General features: G+C 39.2%; 1 protein-coding gene across 1 annotated transcript in view; it reads left to right on the top strand.

The window, feature by feature from the left end:
• LOC130265325 (fibrillin-2) overlaps window positions 1-18696 on the top strand; it is a 76006-nt gene extending 57310 nt beyond the window's left edge. Inside the window, exons 36-52 of the mRNA XM_056514345.1 lie at window positions 1120-1245; window positions 1476-1628; window positions 1920-1985; window positions 2232-2357; window positions 2446-2565; window positions 3124-3246; window positions 3655-3786; window positions 5103-5228; window positions 7469-7675; window positions 8363-8488; window positions 9101-9223; window positions 9314-9430; window positions 10082-10210; window positions 12217-12336; window positions 13836-14067; window positions 14726-14882; window positions 16856-18696. Coding sequence (XP_056370320.1) covers window positions 1120-1245; window positions 1476-1628; window positions 1920-1985; window positions 2232-2357; window positions 2446-2565; window positions 3124-3246; window positions 3655-3786; window positions 5103-5228; window positions 7469-7675; window positions 8363-8488; window positions 9101-9223; window positions 9314-9430; window positions 10082-10210; window positions 12217-12336; window positions 13836-14067; window positions 14726-14882; window positions 16856-17152 — 2480 coding nt within the window. The 3' untranslated portion in view covers window positions 17153-18696. The remainder of the gene's footprint in view (window positions 1-1119; window positions 1246-1475; window positions 1629-1919; window positions 1986-2231; window positions 2358-2445; window positions 2566-3123; window positions 3247-3654; window positions 3787-5102; window positions 5229-7468; window positions 7676-8362; window positions 8489-9100; window positions 9224-9313; window positions 9431-10081; window positions 10211-12216; window positions 12337-13835; window positions 14068-14725; window positions 14883-16855) is intronic.
• The last annotated feature ends 509 nt before the right edge of the window (window positions 18697-19205 follow it).

Raw genomic sequence — 19205 nt, 5'->3', positions numbered from 1 at the left:
ATATTTCCATTGTTTTCTTACCTGCTGAAAACAGAGTGGTTTTCTGAAACTTAGAACAGCAGATAATTCAGTAAATAAAATGGCACTACAAATTTAGTATTCAACATCCAATAAGCTAATTTTCATGCAGAGAGCCTTGTTCCTACCTATACTTTGGTTAAGCTTGGTGTGGTTTTATTTTAAAATGCTTATACAGCCACAGGCTTCTGTCATTCCTTACTGAAAGATTCAAAAAGCCATGTACTTTGAAGATTATTAAAATACATCCCATAATTTATCAGGTTATAATAACCTTTAAAAATTACCTTAGCAAGGTGGCTTATAATTTTTTTAATATTTGCAGAATAGGATAAGTTAAAATAAAGTTTTGATTAATAGATATGAAAAAATAAGGGTCTCTTAATATATTATTTTCCTGCTTTGTTTTATGTGGATGAGGGATGTAAACCTGATGCTGCTTGAGCTGCACAATTTTATAGGCTCTTGACATTTACACTAAATACTAATACTTTGGCTTATGCGTTTGATAATTATTTAATATAATATTTAATTATATACCGCTACTAAAAATAAATCTTAATGTCTTGTAATACTAATATGTTATAGATTATTCAACAGAACAGGAATACATTTTAAATAACACAATGAGAGTGGCAGTAAAAGACTGCTAAATACAAATCTGGGTGCATAAATACAGTTAAAGGTGTCACTCTACTAATAACTAGCTATAGCCTCAGTCCCAGAATCTTGACAGGAAGCACAAAAAAGATACACCTTTAATTAAAAAGAAACCCCAACATACAGATTTTAAAAAATAATCTTTGGATGTTTTATACTTACAGAAAAATATTGTTCTTACAGGAAATATATTCTGAAAGCATTTATTTGATGTTTATATTTTGAGTATAATGAAGAACAGAGAATGATATTTAGAAAAGAAGATGCATGCCAGTGAGAAACTCTGATTTGAAGGAGTCTATGAGACCTACAGGCTGCTTTATCTCTTGGGCACTTTATTGGAAGCTGTTTCAGTTCAATCAATCAATCAATAAATAAACAATCTACCTAGGAGTTCACAGCAAGTGAGGTTATGGTGAAGATTTCTCCGTTTCTTTACAGATATTGACGAGTGCAATGAGGATCCCAACATTTGTCTCTTTGGGTCCTGCACAAACACCCCAGGAGGTTTCCAGTGCATCTGTCCCACAGGTTTTGTGCTGTCTGAGAACAGGAGGAGGTGCTTTGGTAAGTTCATGGATAAGGAATGTAATAACTCAGTCTGAAAGATAACAGATACTCTGTAGAAACTCCTTCCAATTTGTATCTTTACAAAGATTGCTAAGTGCTTTATAAAAACTATGAAAAATACAGATCTTACGTTATTTCTCCCAGGGCAGTCATCATCTAACTTGGGAGAAGGTTTTAGCTCTGCATAAAAGGTTTTAGCTCTGCATAACTGTATTTTCTTCTCCTAGATACTCGTCAGAGCTTCTGTTTCACCAACTTTGAGAATGGGAAGTGCTCAGTGCCAAAGGCTTTCAACACCACAAAGGCCAAGTGTTGCTGCAGTAAAATGCCAGGAGAAGGATGGGGTGATCCTTGTGAGCTCTGTCCAAAGGAAGAAGAAGGTACATACTTAAAATTCAAAATTTGTTGCTGAGGGTAAAGGAGCACATTGGTGTTGTACTTTTTGGTCATTAGAGATCTTTCTGGTATTTACTCTCAGTGGCTTTTTCTAGAATGATTTTTCAAGTCAACAGAAGGAGTAAAATTGAACTGAAGAAACCGTAGACAAATACTGATTTCTTGGTTTTGCTCTGTAGAGACCTGAACTAGTATCCTTTTTGGATGGCTTTAACCATGTCTCATAATTCTGTCTCTCACTTGCTCTATTTTTTAATGAAAATGTATCTCTGCAGTTGCTTTCCAGGACTTGTGCCCATATGGGCATGGAACTATTCCTGGAATTGATGATACACGTGAAGGTAGGTATTCTTCTGAATATAAAAAGTAAAAATTAATACTTAAAACTACAATTGGATATAATAGCGTGTGACAGCTTACTCCTCACAGTGCTGGTGACAAAAGGCTGATGTGTAAAATGAGGGAACACTTCTTGAAATGCATGGCTCGAGACAAACATAATAGAGTGCTTAGAATTTTTTTTAAAGCCTTTTCTAAGACTTGAAATTCATCAGCTGAGTGGTTGTTAATATCTTCCTGCTTTTTAGATGTCAATGAATGTCTTGAAAGCCCAGGAATTTGCTCCAGTGGTCACTGCATCAATACTGATGGATCGTTCCGCTGCGAGTGCCCCATGGGGTACAACTTGGATTTCACAGGAGTGCATTGCGTAGGTGTGTGCAGTTATAGGAATTGAAATCTTGAATTTAAAACACAACTGGTCCCAGTTCTCTTCACTCTGCATTTATTCATTATGTACAGATACAGATGAATGTTCCATTGGCAACCCCTGTGGAAACGGAACGTGCTCTAATGTGGTTGGCAGCTTTGAGTGCAGCTGTCACGAAGGGTTTGAGCCAGGCCCAATGATGAATTGTGAAGGTAACCTGTGCTCTTTATTATTTTTTTTCTCCTTTGGCTTTTGTCCAGTCCTCAGCATAATTACTTTATTAGCCATGTATTTCATGCTGTAGTGACTGGGAGGAAAAGAAAGTTTCTGTTCTATGAAATATAGCAAAGAAATCTGAATTGATTTAAGCAGAACTTTTAGTTTATCACAGGACTTCCCACACTCAGTGGGAATGCCCCATGTGGGGCATTCTCATAAATGTTATATTTTATGAATTATAATTAGTTTGCTTTCTGAAGCTGACATTTCTCATCACACAAAAGTACATTAAATATGAGCATATAATAAAAATCTGAAATAGGCCTGCCCTAACTTGCCATACTATGCTCAAGTAGTTCTATATATATATTATGCCATTATTCTTAAGCAGAGCATAATTCAGTTTTCTCTAGTCACTCAAAAGCTAATGGTTTGGATTACTACCTTTCTGATAATTTTAGCTGAAAAGAGAAGCAAAGGTGTAATAAAACTTCCTTGGTGATTATTTTGAAACTTAGTAGAGAATGACTGTTTTGTTTCTCTCTGTTCAGATGTCAATGAGTGTGCTCAGAACCCCTTGCTGTGTGCTTTTCGTTGTATCAACACCTACGGTTTCTATGAGTGCACCTGCCCAGTGGGATATGAACTAAGGGAAGACCAAAAGATGTGCAAAGGTAATGACTGATGTATAAACTCCTCCCCACCTTCCAGCACCAACACATAATCCAAATATTTCTGTGCATATTGCGTTCATTATTGGTGGAAGGTAGCAAACAGCACAGCAGGTGATGATCTGCTCATTCAGAACTCACAAAAAAGTAGTATTTAGTGGTTTTGTCATCAAATGTAACCCTTGAAGTAGACTGCAATGCCAAGAATGTCACAATGGTGAAATTCATCTTTAACCTGACAAAATGATACAGCTCATGAAGATCAAGATAATAGCAGATAATCACAGATTTTTGACTTTTCCTACAGAGCCTTTACTTAGGGAAGCCTATATGTCCTTTCTCTTGAAGCTCTCTTCAGGAACTGAAGCTACTGGAAATTCAAACACAAAAGTTTTGGGTTTTTTTCCCCAGATCTAGATGAGTGTGCTGAAGGTCTCCATGACTGTGAATCAAGAGGCATGGTTTGCAAAAATCTGATTGGTACCTTTGTGTGCATTTGTCCTCCTGGGATGACCCAGAGACCTGATGGAGAAGGATGCACAGGTAAAGATCAGAAAGGGAAGAAGGCATTTTTGTGTACGTGTGTGTGTATATATATATATATATAAAATCAGAAAACAACAATTCATGGAGGACAGTTAAGCTGTCTAATGATACGCAACATCTTAAACTTTCTACATTGTTTCAAGTTTGTGAGTTCTAACTGACTAATAAAGATTTCAGAATAAAAGCTCCATTGCTCAACAGGTAAATCCAGAAGTGTTTCAGACAGTTGGACATTTAAAAAATTAATTTTCCAAACAAATGAGACCTCAATTTATGGGTCGGAAGTAAAATTTTCTTACTTCCTTTAGCCTTAATATAAATAATATGTCACTTCTTTAAAGAATTAAGACTCTTAAGATTCTGAAACTAAACTGTCATAGTTCAAAAGAATTTTCCATCCTGCAAATAAACAAACACCTTTCCTCCATCATTTACTCAATTAGTTGAGGGGAAGACAATAGCTATATTTTGGCAAATTGTACTTTCTTCTGGTATATAGGAAAAAACCCAGGACCATTCAAAAATTCTCTGGGGGGGAAAAATTAATACCCATCTTAGTGAATGTTTTAAATAGAAGTATTTTATAGCAATGTTCCTTCAGCAAGAGAATAACTACTCTCCTGTAGAGATCTTTATGATTTTTTTTTTTATTATTTTAGGGAAAACAATCTGTATTAACAATTTTGTCCCTTTTTTTTGACATGTAATTGTGCCTTTAAAGAGCCTGTGGTTTTTGTGAGCATGTAAAGTATCTAAATTCTGAGCATTTTAAGCATCTAAAAATTTGTGTAATTGCTTACAGTATGTGTGCCATTAGCTATAGAAGAAAATACATGAAGACTGTAAACTTTCAGGAAAATGATATGTGGACTAAAATATGACTTACTGTGGGAAAGATCAAATATATTCAGAGATTCTTGATGGTTACAGAGTGAAGATTTATCTCTCAAATCATGCATGTATTCCAATTTTATTTAAATATTACTTACCGGGTAAATGTTGTGACTGGAACTTGCTCTGGTGTTTTCTGCTTCTTGTGGAGCATTAAAGCTTTTATCCTGGGATGAAGTACAGAAGGAATGGAATAGGATAGTGTTGCTTGGAAAGCCCTTTCAAGGCTTAATCAGTTGATTTTTCCACATCTTGAAAATATTTTTCAACTATTACATGAAATATTTAATGTATTCTAGAGAGTCTGATACATTTTCTTGTAATGAATTGCTATGGTTATTGTTGTTGATGTTGTTACTTTTGTTCTTATTGTTGCTGTTACTATTATAATTTTTATTAATGCTTTTATGTTTTTTGTAAAGATGAGAATGAGTGCCGCTCCAAGCCAGGTGTCTGTGAAAATGGTCGTTGTGTGAATGTTGTTGGGAGCTACAGATGTGAATGTAACGAAGGATTCCTGTCAAGTCCATCAGGCACTGAGTGCCTTGGTAAGTGTCTCTTTTGTACACGTCATCTCACATTAGAGAGTAAATGCAGAGAGAAAATTAGACTTCTGAACACCTAACATCTACAGAAATTAGATAATTACACATCTTAATTAAATAATGATACAATATTAAATAATATTGTTAAATATTATTAAATAATTATAGGAATGAACAGCTTGTAGTAATCAGGCCTCACATAGATGTGTCTTAATTCCATAGGACATAAATATAGGCAAAATACAGGAATTTTTAAAGAAGGAGAATTTAGTCACTCTGAGATAAATAAAAAACGGATGCAGAATACAACTTGGTTATTCAGAACATGATCTTAAGCACCATATGGCAACTAGGCATCTGAATTTTCTGTACTTATAATTCAGATAAAAAATACTATGATTTTACTAGAAAATTGCAAGATTGTTTTTTTAGGCCGGCCTGCAAGATAAATGCTGATGAAGGGTTTTTGTTCATCAACCTGTATTTTCTTTTTAATACATTCATAATTGTTCATTTGCACTACAAAATTCATCATTCCCTTTTTTGGAGTCAAACGGAACTGCAAAAATTTACTTTTTCTTAACCAGTGTTCAAGTGTACATACAGTACTGAAAGGGTGTATTTATTAGTATTCTTGCATGAAAAAAGCATAGTTATCTGATGCTATTACTATAAAACCAGCTCCCTGTAAATTGTCATGAGAAGTGTGCTGACTTAATGGCTAAGCAATAACATTGAAGTGCAGAGTATTTCCTAAGGATTAGAGCCAGATGGGAAGAGAAAACTGCAGTCTGCTGACCCCAGCCAGTCATTAATGCCAAGGAAATACCCTGTTTGGAGGTCATTATTGCTTTCCTATATTTAATAGGCAATTTTCTTATTATTTTCTGCCTTGGGAAGGTTTGCTTTTTGCTGCTTTTCGTTTCAGGTTTCCTGGGTTAGAAATTACAATGAAAAATGGATCTGTCAGAAACACAGAATTTGTTCTGAATTATAGCACGAGCTTTAAGTCACAGATTAGATTGTTTTAAATATCTTGTGCAAACCTTTATATTCCGCTCACATTAAAATTCATTCCACATCTCAAACTGGGGACAAAGCATTTATGTGTTCTTCAGGTCATAATGTCCCTAAGGACCTGCTAAATATCCCTGTCTGGGAGAACAGAGATCTGCAGAGTCTTGCAAAGTACTACAGCAAATATTTTCTTTCTTAGAACTGACACTTTCAATGAGGACAGCTTTATTTGATGTAAACAGTTAAGTTACCAGGTGGACAGATTAAGTCTTTCCTAAAGGCAAAGTTTGCCTTTTGCCTAATTCTTGTAAGAAGTGTACATATTCTAATTTGTAAAAGAGAAGATCATCTGAGTACTGATAAATTTACACATTCTGAGGGATCACTACTATCTTTGTGAGGAAAAAAAAGAAAATCTTTCATTTAAAAACATAAGCATTCTCAGATCAGTAATTGACAATGTCTCCATTTTAATCAAGAAATAAGACAGGTGACATACCCTATACAGAAGATATAATCCCTGCAAGATTTGGAATTTCTTTTAGCACTGGAAACTGGGATTTGTTCTCTCAGCTCCTTCTTGGAAGGAAACCTGTAGGAGCCAAATGACTTTGAAGTTTTGCTTCCTTTTCATTATTGACAGGCATGAACTAAAAAATTTAAAGATGAAAACAGAGTTAGGGGGCAGGGGCATGCCAACAATAAGGCCACACAATTTTATTTTTTTCCCCAACAAGAGTACCACTGAAAAAGTACTGAGTTGCATATACACTTCTAAGTTGTAAGGATTTTTTATTTAAACCACACCAGGATAATTACAGATGATCAAATGTGTTATTTTGGCCAATAAAACAAACAAACTAGACAAACTTCTAACCCCACTCCAAATAAATCATTCAAATGCAAACACAGCACAGGCAACTGAAGTAGAAGCTCAGTTTTGCCCACAGCCTGTTTTACTGCCAAGGGCACAACTTTCCTTTGAGCAAAACTCTTACCCAGCTCTTGCAGATACTGAACCTTAGGGATGTCTTGGATATATTTGGAGTGGCAGCATTTTACCAGAGCACAAAGCAATTCTGAAAGATCAAGATGGACTTCATGGTTGCTAATAACCTTCTGCTGCTTGCATATATTGACAGAGAGCCAGAATAACACACCAGATGCTTAATGGAGCAGATCTTTATCTCCTCCTCTGTTGCAGCCTCTCTCCTTCTTCCTCACAGACAATCGCCGGGGGTTTTGCTTTGCTGAGGTTCTGCAGACCATGTGCCAGATGGCGTCGAGCAGCCAGAACCTTGTCACCAGGTCCGAGTGCTGCTGTGACGGGGGCCGGGGCTGGGGCAACCAGTGCAGGCTCTGCCCCCTCCCCGGAACCACCCAGTACAAGAAACTCTGTCCACATGGATCAGGCTACACCACAGATGGAAGAGGTATTGGCAGGCCTGGAAAGAGGCAGAAAAGGGGGAAAGAATATGCTCGCGTGCTTAAGAAAATGCAGAATTCTCTTTGAAGTTCCTTTGGAGAATTTCCTGTTAAACATCAGAGTTTGGTTTTTCAAATAATGCTGAGAGACCAAAAATTAAAAACACATTTGACAGTAGCTCCAAACAGATCAACTGTGCAGAATTTTCAGGATTAGGATCTGGTTGGAAGTACCAACCAGTAATTAAAAGCTAGAAATTATTCTAAAACTTTCGTATTGCTGAAAAGCTGGACACATGGCAAGGCAACAACCATCTTATTTAACAATGATCTCACAATGCTTTGCAGGTACTACTTCCACACAGGAAGCAGAAGCTAATGTGAATTTCTTAATGTTGGTGGAAGTAATTATAAGAAAATTCTCTTGAATGGGGTTTGTATTTGGAGTTAGCAAAACTGGAATCTGAGTACACAGTGAAACAGCAGGAGGGTGTTGATGCAAAGAACAGTAATGAAATTTGAAAGATGTTTGGCTTTGGTTTCAGATTCATTTTTAAAGAGGGAGAAAGTTCCTGTCAGAAGCATGGTGATGAGGAACTCTGCAAAAATGGAAGAGAAGAAAAAAGTCAAATTCAAAACTGAGATATGACACATGCAATATATTTAATGACACATATTTAATAATTTCTATGCAGATATTGATGAATGTAAGGTCCTGGCAAACCTGTGCAGGAATGGGCAGTGCATTAACACCATGGGCTCGTTCCGGTGTTTTTGCAAAGCTGGCTATACCACTGACATAACTGGCACATCTTGTAATGGTAAGATTCATTAATTAACCATCAGTCAAAGTAATCATCAGTTATTTTTGTAGCTTTTACACAGTGAGTACAAACCCTTGTAAACCCCTGTAGCAAGCCATTCTTTTTATCTCTTGTCCTTAGTTTATTTTCCTAATACGCATTTCTGGTTTTGTATTTCATTTGGGGAAATAGAGGAACAAGCTCTGCTGGCAGTATTCGTGCAGTAGAATCATCACTGGAGTTTATTAAAATGTAACCACTTTAAGTGACAAACCAGCTCATTACTTCACAGTCTACATTTTCCCACTTTTTTGTTGGTTTGCAGGTACAAGTATACCATAGTATACCAGAAACTAGATATTTGTTGCTTAGATCAAAATACCAATGCCACTGTCACTCTGCTGTATTACTCCTCAAGACAGTTTGTCATGGTAGTTGGCATCCCCATATAAACTCCATTTGTAGAGAAAGCAACACATTTGTAGAGAAAGGATTAGGAACCCTGAACAAATGTGAATGGGGGGGCTTTATTCTATGAGCATTCTTCTCTAAAATGCTGTGCTGTGTAGCAAACATCTTTGTGTCAGGGAGATGAGGACAAAAGATAACTTAATATTTTCCTCTCATTAGATCTTGATGAGTGCTCCCAGTCTCCCAGGCCATGCAATTTTATCTGCAAGAACTCAGAAGGGAGCTATCAGTGCTCATGTCCCCGGGGTTATGTCCTGCAGGAAGATGGAAAGACATGTAAAGGTAAGTAGGTATAAGCGTGGTATTTTTATCAAATTTGATTAAATGTGCCTCTCTCTTGACTTTTTTAAACAACAACACTCTTACTTTCAGATCTTGATGAATGTCAAACCAAACAGCACAATTGCCAGTTTCTCTGTGTCAACACCCTTGGAGGCTTCACATGCAAATGTCCACCTGGTTTTACACAACATCACACAGCTTGTATTGGTAAGAAAAACACTGGTTTTCTTTCATAAGCTTTTCTGTAAGATCAACATTCTCAACTATCTCTTGTGCTCTTTATGCAGAGCAATAGTGTCAAGAGGGCAGAAAACAGATTTTGAAAAGCAGCAATTACAGCTAAAGAAAAAATAAGTCTATCCAGTCTGTCCACTATTTCTATTTTCTTGGTTAGTAAAGAGTTGTACATATTTAATACATGTTATTATGTTCTAAGTATAACCACATGGAGACAAAAGGGTGAATTATTAAAATCTCATTTAAAATGTAGTTAACCAAAACCAGACTGCATTTTGTTTTTTCAGTAGATACAGATGTCTTTAGATCTTAAGCATAAGTATAAATCTTGCCAACTGAAACTGTTTTAGTTCAGCTAACAGAGAGGGGCAGCATTTTTCCAATATCAGCAATTACATGCCTGCTCTTCCACACTTACATCACAACTGAACTACCACTAGCACTTCCAATTCATTAATTACTCATTGCACTGCATGAGCCTCCATTTAATCTGGCATTTAAAAATGAGAAGCTACAGAATAAAATGTTGTACCTCTGTGGATTTTATTTTTATGTTATATGAGCATGTCTAACATCATGCCACAAGGTAAACCAACCTTCTATCTCCTCTGTATTTTGAAGATAACAATGAATGTGGTTCTCATCCATCACTATGTGGATCAAAAGGAATTTGCCAGAACACTCCTGGAAGTTTTACCTGTGAATGTCAAAGGGGATTTTCTCTGGATTCTACTGGATTAAACTGTGAAGGTAACTAGGAACAGTCAGATTCTTTATCGTGAGCATCCTTACTTCAGTTTCTAGTGAACCATTTGATTTTAAAGACAGAGCAGATCACTAGCCACAGTAAAAGTAACAACAAAGTAAAATTGGAAAGCATGAGACTAATTGTAAGTATAACAAAAGGATATGCAAGAACCTATTGTCTCGAATAATATTTACAGAAATTAGGATAAAAAGGTGTCTGTCTAGTTGAACTCTTCAACAGTTGTTTTCAGGCTGCCATTTCAACTCAACACTTGCATCTAAGTCTAGTAGTAGTGGGGCTTTTTTATATTCATGTCTTCACATGTCTAAACAGAATCTCCCTACAATTTTCTTTTTGGCTAATTTTATTTGTCCACCTGAGGGTGGATTAAGATTAGATTCTAAATCCTGTACTTAATTCTCCTACCACAGAGTTACACACCTGAGAAGGCCAATTCACTGCATTCAGAAAGATAATTATTACAGTTAGAATGCAGGTTATATTGATTAGTTTTATCTCCCTCTATTGGCCCAAGGTGAAGCCTCAGTCAGGAAATCTCTCTTTGAGAGCTGCAGACTTCTATGTGGGCCTCAGGTATTGAGCAAAGAAGAAAATAAAAGCAGTACAAGGCCACCTGGCTGCTGAGAATTAAAAATGCAAGAGCATACATGAAGAAGTTTATTACCTCTCAAAATACCAGCAACTCTGACAGAGCATTTAAAACAGGAATTGATATTTAGAGGCTATTTCTAGAACAGCAGTCCAGAATATATGCTGCTAGAAGTCTTACTAAGATTTATCTCCTGACAGTTTACTTTGTTCTCATAAACATGTTGTCTGATGTGCCTCTAAAATGAAGAAACATTTTATTTTCTACTAGACTTGCATACTGTACCTTAAAAATTAGATTGCTTGCAATCTACTTATTTCCTATAGCAGATACAATTACAGAAGTCTAAGTTTTTAGAATTTGGAGGGTGGGATGGTTGTGGCTGTCTCCTTTTATTAACACTTGTTTCAGAGTCTTTTTATGTGGCTTTTGGTTTTTTTCAAACACATCCATATTTGACATTCAAACTACAATATGTTTCAGGAAAGCTTATCCCTGAGTGGTTGGTTTAAAACTGAAATTACAAAACCCCTCAAATTATAAGCATTACACTAAAGCAATGACATGTGGGATTACCAAGAATAGTGTTTATTCTCCAAATTTGAGTACTGAAAAGGCTCAAGAACTCAAATCACATTATTGATGGAAAAAACAAAACATTAATTAACTTTAAGGCTTTCCAGAACAACAATCTGCATGGTCCTTCTATCTTACAACAGTGCTCCTCTGTCATAAGTCTCAGAACCACAAAATGGCTTGAATTGGAAGGGACCCCAAAGCCCATGCAGTGCCACCCCATCCATGTCAGGGACACCTTCCACTGTCCCAGGCTGCTCCAGCCCCAGTGTCCAGCCTGGCCTTGGGCACTGCAGGGATCCAGGGGCAGCCAGGGCTGCCCACCCTGCCAGGAACAATTTCTTCCATGTATCTATCTGGGTTCAATTTACCCTTCTTCAGTTTACAGCCATTCTTCCTTGTCCCATCACTGCATGCCCTTTCCAGCTCTCCTGTAGCCCCATTAGGCACTGGAAGGATCTCTAAGGTCTCCTTGAAACCTTCTTTTCTCCAGACTGAACAGCCCCAATTTTCTGTCAGCCTTTGCAGCAGAGCTGCTCCATCCCTGGATCATCCTGAGCCTCCTCTGGCCTGGCTGCAGCAGCTCCAGCTCCTGCCTGTGCTGGGGCAGCTGGGGCAGCTCTGCAGGTGCTCAGGGTCTCACCTGGGGCAGAGGGGCAGGATCCCCCTGCCCTGCTGCCCACACTGGGGCTCAGCCCAGCACAGATTTGGCTTCTTTGGCTGCCAGAGCACATGGATGGGTCATGACAAATTTCTGATCCACCAGTGTTTGGCAGTGGGTGTAATCCTGTGTCCTGCTCTGCTTCCCTCCTGAAAACACAGATGTGGATGAATGTGATGGAAACCATAGGTGCCAGCATGGCTGTCAGAACATCCTGGGTGGATACAGATGTGGGTGCCCACAAGGATTTGTCCAGCACTACCAGTGGAATCAGTGTGTTGGTAAGGAAACAAACAGCACAGCATGCATTTAAACAGCAAATGTTTCTCAGTGTTTATAGGGACATTAGGCAAGGGCAAGAATGAGAAGAACAAAGGGTGTGCAAACAGAAATCTTTTTTATTTATCTCCTACTCCTTCCATACACTTACTACTTCCAACCTAAATCAGCAACAGGAGGTAGCAAGAAAACAGACTCAGCCTTTTGAAAACTCACTGTGACAATTAGCTTTCCTAGAAAAGTCTAAATTCTGACCTGTTTCTTCTGTGAAAAATCCCCATCACTGAATGTTCATAGAATTCCAGAAAGTATCAGTGTAAATACCTCTGCTGAGGGAAAAAAGCATTAAAAAAACATACCTGTCATAAAGAAAAAGCACAAAAAACATTAGCAATTTAAGAGTTCTACAGAATAACATCTAAAACAAATGGTAAGAAATCAACAAAAGCATTAAGGATTTCCTATTTCCAAAACACAGTCTTAATGCCAACATTAGTTCTTCGTGCAGGCAATGGGACAAATAGGAAGCTCAGGAGTTCTGTTTAGATTTAGCTCATTCAATCCATCAACATCACTTATTTTCTGTGGTTCATGACCTAAGCTGTATCACATACAAAACAAAACATGGGGTTTTCTTTTTTTAATAAAAGCCAATATGCACAGAAACAATGTGATCCAGTGCTACTCACAAAGACCAACACAAAATATTTACATTTTCAGGTTCTCTTTCATGGTGTTCTGTCCATGGTGTCATTATCAGAGCATGACTGTGAGCACTGCTATATGTTTCATTTAGGCTGATTTCACTGTCATGATTCTATACATAAAAATTAGTTTATTTTACCCATTTTAACATTAAGTAGCACACTAGCCAGTTTTTCTGAAGTCCCAATCACTGTGATCACTCCTGACTTAATACTGCTCTTCAGCAATGAAAGCAAAGGACTGGAGTGAGAGTGACAGAACACACAATGAACAGCTCTCACAAAACCCCAAACCAGCTCAAGTTTCTGTAAATTATAGTCCTCAGAAGAATCTCCCTCTAAGTGGCTGCAAGCAAGAATGACAAAGTGCTCTCTAGTGGTCTTGGGGAGGAAAACTGGGGGGAGGAAAACTTGGTGAGGAGAACCTACAGGTTTTAGAGAAATGCCTTGGCTAGAGAAATAAAATAACCATGATACCAGCTACCAAAACAAGACTTTCCATACCACAACCTTCCTGTTTTGGGGTTTTTTTAATTTGGGTTTGAGTTTTGGTTTGTTTGTGGCTTTGGAATTTTTTTGCCTGAAACTAAGCCACAGTGACTGGAGGTGTCATCTTCTCTATATCTTAACAACCACAAGTGAAGATGATACTCCTTTTTTCTTTCAGAAACCAAGTCTCTTTGGGATGATGAGGTCAAGGGTGTAGCAGATGGGACTTGCAGATGCTCTTATTTGTTAGCTGCATCGTGCTGTCTCGCAGACTAGAAAACAGCAATATTTTTGTGTTTGCTTCCCAGATGAAAACGAATGCTCCAATCCTCACACGTGTGGCTCTGCTTCTTGCCACAACACCCTGGGGAGTTACAGGTGTGTCTGCCCATCTGGGTTCTCCTATGACCAGTTCTCCCATGCCTGCCACGATGTGAATGAGTGCTCCTCTGCCAAGAACCCCTGCAGCTACGGTTGCTCCAACACTGAGGGTGGCTATCTCTGTGGCTGCCCCCCTGGCTACTACAGAGTTGGACAAGGGTGAGTTTCCCCACGTGTTTCTCCACATTCAGAAGGTGCAGAGGTGCAAATGAAGGACAAGCTGCTAAGTCCTTTCTAGTTTTGCACAAAATATCCAGAAACTAGAAAAAAAATAAACTATCTGTACATGCAACATGACACTAATGTAGCATATTAACAACATTATTTATATGCTATATTAAAAATTAGTTAATTAATTAAAATTAACTAATTAAGAGTTCTGCTTTCTCCCCCAGTAGCAGCACATGAACTCCTTCACAGACCTGCTCAGTGGGATTGATTATGAATAGGGATACCCTGTGTATTGAGATAATTAAGGGGTTTAAGTATCACTCATCAACCAGGAACATTAAACACAAATTAACATTGTTCTTGTACAGAATAATGGGTAAATTCTGCAGTCCCCAAACTTCAGGGCAGGCTGGTTTTGTTCGGTTTCTCTGTAGAATTGTAAATGAAAATTAGATCAGGCTAGAAGCCTTCATCCAGCGTTTGCGTTTCCCTCAGTAATCCTCTCCAGTGTGAGAGAAATTAATGCACAGCCCTCCTGCTGAGGGAAGGGCAAGGAAGGGGATACAGACACTGTGGCACAGATTACACACACTCCATTTAGCAGGGACAGTTCATAAAGTAACTGAAACACGTTTTCATTCCACAGACACTGTGTCTCAGGGATGGGATTTAACAAAGGCCTGCACCTGCCACTGGATGGAGATGCTGATGGAGAGAATGCTTTGTCCCCTGAAGTGTGTTATGAGTGCAAAATCAATGGCTACTCCAAAAAAGACAGCAGGAAGAAGAGAAGTGCTAACAATGTATGTACCAGGATAAAAAAGCACTGTTATGTTTTTCGAGGTATTTTCAGAAATATGACACAAGTAGTAAATGGAGTTTATCTTTTAAACTGGCCACATTGAATGGTGAAAATACCTTTTCTCCCCCTGCCTCACCTGGGTCCTGTTGGCAGTAATAATTTGACAGTAAACACATAACAGCCGTGAAAGGATGAGGTTTTTAAATTTTGCAAACATTCCTTTGTACTGTGAGATGTAGTCTAGTTCCTGGAGTACATCCAGGATAAAAATTCTCCTTTAGATACAGAGACCTGGGAAGCTGGACATGTCTTCAACATGTTCTGCTGCCAAGAGGAGGTTGGGCAGCATTTATAGTCTGGGACAGCTAAACAAATCATCTTGCAGAAGATCATTTTAGCCTTGGTGTCTGTTCCATAGCTGCTTATAGGGATGAGGGATTAGCCCTGGCTGGTTGAAGTCCAATATTTAGAGAATTGATTAAGTTTTTAGAGAATTACAGTTCAGATTTAATTTTTGTCTTGCTGCATTTTGTGGGCTTATAAGGGTAAGTTACAGGAACTCGTATCCAGTTTGTAATTGTTATATCTTGTTATTACACTTTTAAAATATTATTAACCTTGTCAGTTTCTAGAACTTTCTGGGCAGTAAAAGTGACATCCAGTGAAAAAACCCCACTTTCTAATCATTTCATCATATATGGGGTTCAGGTATTTAAAGTACTGCATTACTTGCTCCTGTTTAAAAATTTTCCTTATTTTCACTGTGCTTTTTTAGTTGCATTACATACTGGTACAGTATGGAATTTCCAGAGAAGGTTTCAGGGAATTTCCATGGAGTGTTGTGAAATGCATTTCTCCATGGTTACTGTTGGTCGTAAGAACATAAGAACTGTGGCTCTTGTGTGTAAACACTAAAAACAGAGGTTTCTCCTTGTGGTGGTGCATTCCCTCCTCCTCCTTTCCAGGCTGCAGTGCCATGTGAGAAATCCTCGTTAGGCCTCAGCCTTGAAAATTAAATCTGCCTTTTGCTGAGTCCTGGTTTGAAAGACAGGTGTCTGCCAATAAAGGCAGAAGCTTCTCTTTGAAATGGAGAATGTAAACCCTCTCCCTCCAAATTATTATAATTTTGAAATTAGGGGGCTCTCAGGCAAAGATATGGGAATTAGGAATAACAGTTCTTTACTAGGAAAATTAAAATAGAAATGCAGTATTACACAGAACAATCCCAGCCCTGCCAGAGTCAGAATCCAAGCTGACACCCGTCAGTCAGTCAGGGTGTTGGCACAGTCCCATTCAATGGTGGCTGCATCCTCCTGCAGGGGCAGATGTGGTTCAGCTGGAGCAGTGCTCCTGGAGAAGGTGCAGTTTCCTCTGAAGCTCCAGGGATGATGTGGAAAGGTCTGGCTTTCCTCTGGAATCCAGTGGAAAGGAGGTTCCTTGGTGTCCCAAATCTCAGTTTTTATCTGTGTAGGAAAGACTTGGCTCCTCCCCTGGCTGGAGCATCTCCCAGTGGGATGATGGAATTTTATCAGCCATGCCCTGGGACTCAATGGCCATTAACAGGAGATACCTCCTGGAGGGAGGATGGGCTGTGGGAAAGATAAAGATGATTGCCCAGCTGGTTTAAAGATGGCCCATGAGCAGATAATGTGTGCCAGGAGATCAGGGGCACTGCCCCACCCGGCTGCAGCAGCTAGTGATAGAATACACATTTCAGCCCAATACATGCTGGTACCCTGATGGTTTTTTAAGTGATCTCAAACACTTGTTTGTAACACTCCTCTACACGGCCTCTTTGCAAACATGAAGTTAAACTATTCTCAGAAAAATCTGAAGTCAGAGCCTCCTGTTCATTGTGGTTGTACGGCCTGATTGAGGCCTTTGGGATTTACACGTTTTCTGGGACCGAGGCAGCAGCTGTTAATTATCCCGACTATCCCTGCCTCCTGCTCTAACCACTCTTCCCTCCCTCAGGTGAGCTGGGTCAGCCTGGACACGGAGACTCCCCTGGAGGTGAGCGCGGCCGTGTCCGGGCTGGGCCGGGAGCCGCTGCTGGAGCTGCTGCCGGCCCTGAGGCGCCGCCGTGCGCGCTACGTGCTGTGGCAGCCCCGCGGGGCCCGCGGCCCGTTCCGCATGGTGCTGCGGGCCGGCGCCGGCCGCCTGACCGCCCTGCGGGGCCGGGCCGCGCCCGGGCTGCACGCCCTGCAGATCGCCAGCGACGGCGGCCCTGAGGGCGGCCTCAGGGTCAGGCTGCGGGTGCGCCTCCATTAGCTGCTCCTCAGCCGCCCCTGATCCGTCTGCACGCCCCAGAACTGCGCTTTTCAGAGAGAATCTGCCTCCGAGAAGAGTGTTCTGGGGGGAGGAAGGCAGAGGGGAAGAGCCCTTCCTTCCTATCCAGCCGGGACTGCAGAGCCACCCTTGCAGGAGGGTGACTTAAAACTCTGCCACTGCCAAACTTCTATTAGGAGGGCAAATCATGGTTACTGTATCTTTCATATAACCTCGATTTAAAGTGTAATAAGAAAGCTAAAGTTCAAGAAGTCATCATATGGCACTAAATGGCACAAAAATGTGAGCTATTTTTTTTTCACGTTAGCAGTCTGTAACACTTTGGGTATTTTGCTATACTTCCTAATGAAAAAAAATATAGAAGTTTATTTATTTTTAATGCAGTAATATATGGAGAAAATAGCAAATTATGTAAACAAAAAGGGAAACTTGTTTTTCTTTCATTTTATAAATTTGAACTATAACATTTTTAGAGGTACCTTCTTAATCAAGAAAAAAAGAAGTGGATTTGAAAGATGTTTTCTTTTCTACTTGGACCAGCACTATACAAGTAATTCTAAAATATATCAGAGCTGAAAGATCACTGTAGTAGGATATCCTGAAGTGGGATATTGTAAACTGTTCACATGGTAGGATATTCTGAAGTGCTCTTGCAAATGAGAACTAAGGAAGAAAATTTTTTAAAAAGGGAAAAAAAAAGTATCATAGAGGACAAATATCATAGTATCAGTCTCTGCAGAGATCATATTTCACAGGAGCTCAGTGGGATTGTGTTCTGAATCACCCACAGCAGACAGTGGAAGAGGCACAAGCCCTGTAGCAAAATACCTGGACTGTTTTTAATCCCCTTGGAACTGCAGAACCAAACTGTGCTGCCCTTCTCTCAGTGACCTCAGAGCTAACACAGGCAGCCACACCTCGTGCTCAGAAAGGGTGCTCCACAAACTGGCATTGATTAATTCCTGCAGGCAGCTGAAGGTAATGTCTCTCAGAAGAGAATGTTTCACTCTGTTTGGTGCTGGCTCGAAACCAGGGGGCATTTCCTGAGCCCTGAGTGCTCTGGACTGCCACACCTGTAGATTTAATTATGGAAGTTATGTATCTGAAGTTCATTTGTTAGAAATCTCATTAATGCTGTAGTTGTACACGCCTCATTTTATCATAGCTTGTTCTGTAAGAAAGATGATTGTACAATGACTTGAGTTTTAGTTTACTTTAGTGATTTTTTTTCATTTTACGTTTTGTACTGTCATGTGTTAAGTGTATGTCTCAATGGTGCTTTCTGTGACAGCTGGTGTCTGTAACTGGCCATGCAACAGAATCTCACATGTGAAAACAGCCAAAGCACATCCAGGATTGTTCCAGTTGCATGTAGGTGCTGACCAAAGACTATAACAAGTTAAACTCAGTGATTTTTCTTCTCTTTTGTTGAGTTTGGGGATTTTGAAAAGAGATGTCTTAAGAAAAAAAGCTTTCTCTTGAACATTTGTATCATTAAGACAACACTTTTCTTGCAATAAAGCTTATTTTGGGTTATTTTTTGTCCTTTTTTTTCCCATTCAGAGTTAAACTGGTGATTGATTCAAAGCAATAGCCAATAGTGGGGTCTGGAGCCACATTTACTTGAGATTACTTTCAGATGTGGTTGTGCAAGTTTCATTAGGATTCAAAGCTGTCTCTGGCTTAAATGACTTGAAACCCACAGAAAGAAAGAGACCTCTAGGGTCTGATAAATATCTACAGCTCAGCACTGACTTAAGGCTTATCAACTGTAATAGGTGGTTTAGAAGAAGGCTGCTCTTGCTCCAGAATTTGAGCTTTCCAGGAAGCAGTGCCAGAAAACCCATCAGGCTGCACACAGAAAACAGCAGAGCGTTTTGTCCTTTGTTGTCAAACTCCCAGGAGGGAAAGTAGCAGCAACACTCACACATGACTTCTCTGAGGCTGCAAATTCTGGAGGATGCTATTGGCAGGGATTATTTACATGTGCTGTGCACACTTGTTAAGATTTTGTAGCTTTTTTATTAAAAAAAAA

Source organism: Oenanthe melanoleuca, chromosome Z (genome assembly GCF_029582105.1).
Source record: "Oenanthe melanoleuca isolate GR-GAL-2019-014 chromosome Z, OMel1.0, whole genome shotgun sequence".
NCBI classification, from domain to species: domain Eukaryota; kingdom Metazoa; phylum Chordata; class Aves; order Passeriformes; family Muscicapidae; genus Oenanthe; species Oenanthe melanoleuca.
Note: the sequence above shows the minus strand (reverse complement) of the source record. Positions and strands in the feature narration are given on the sequence as shown.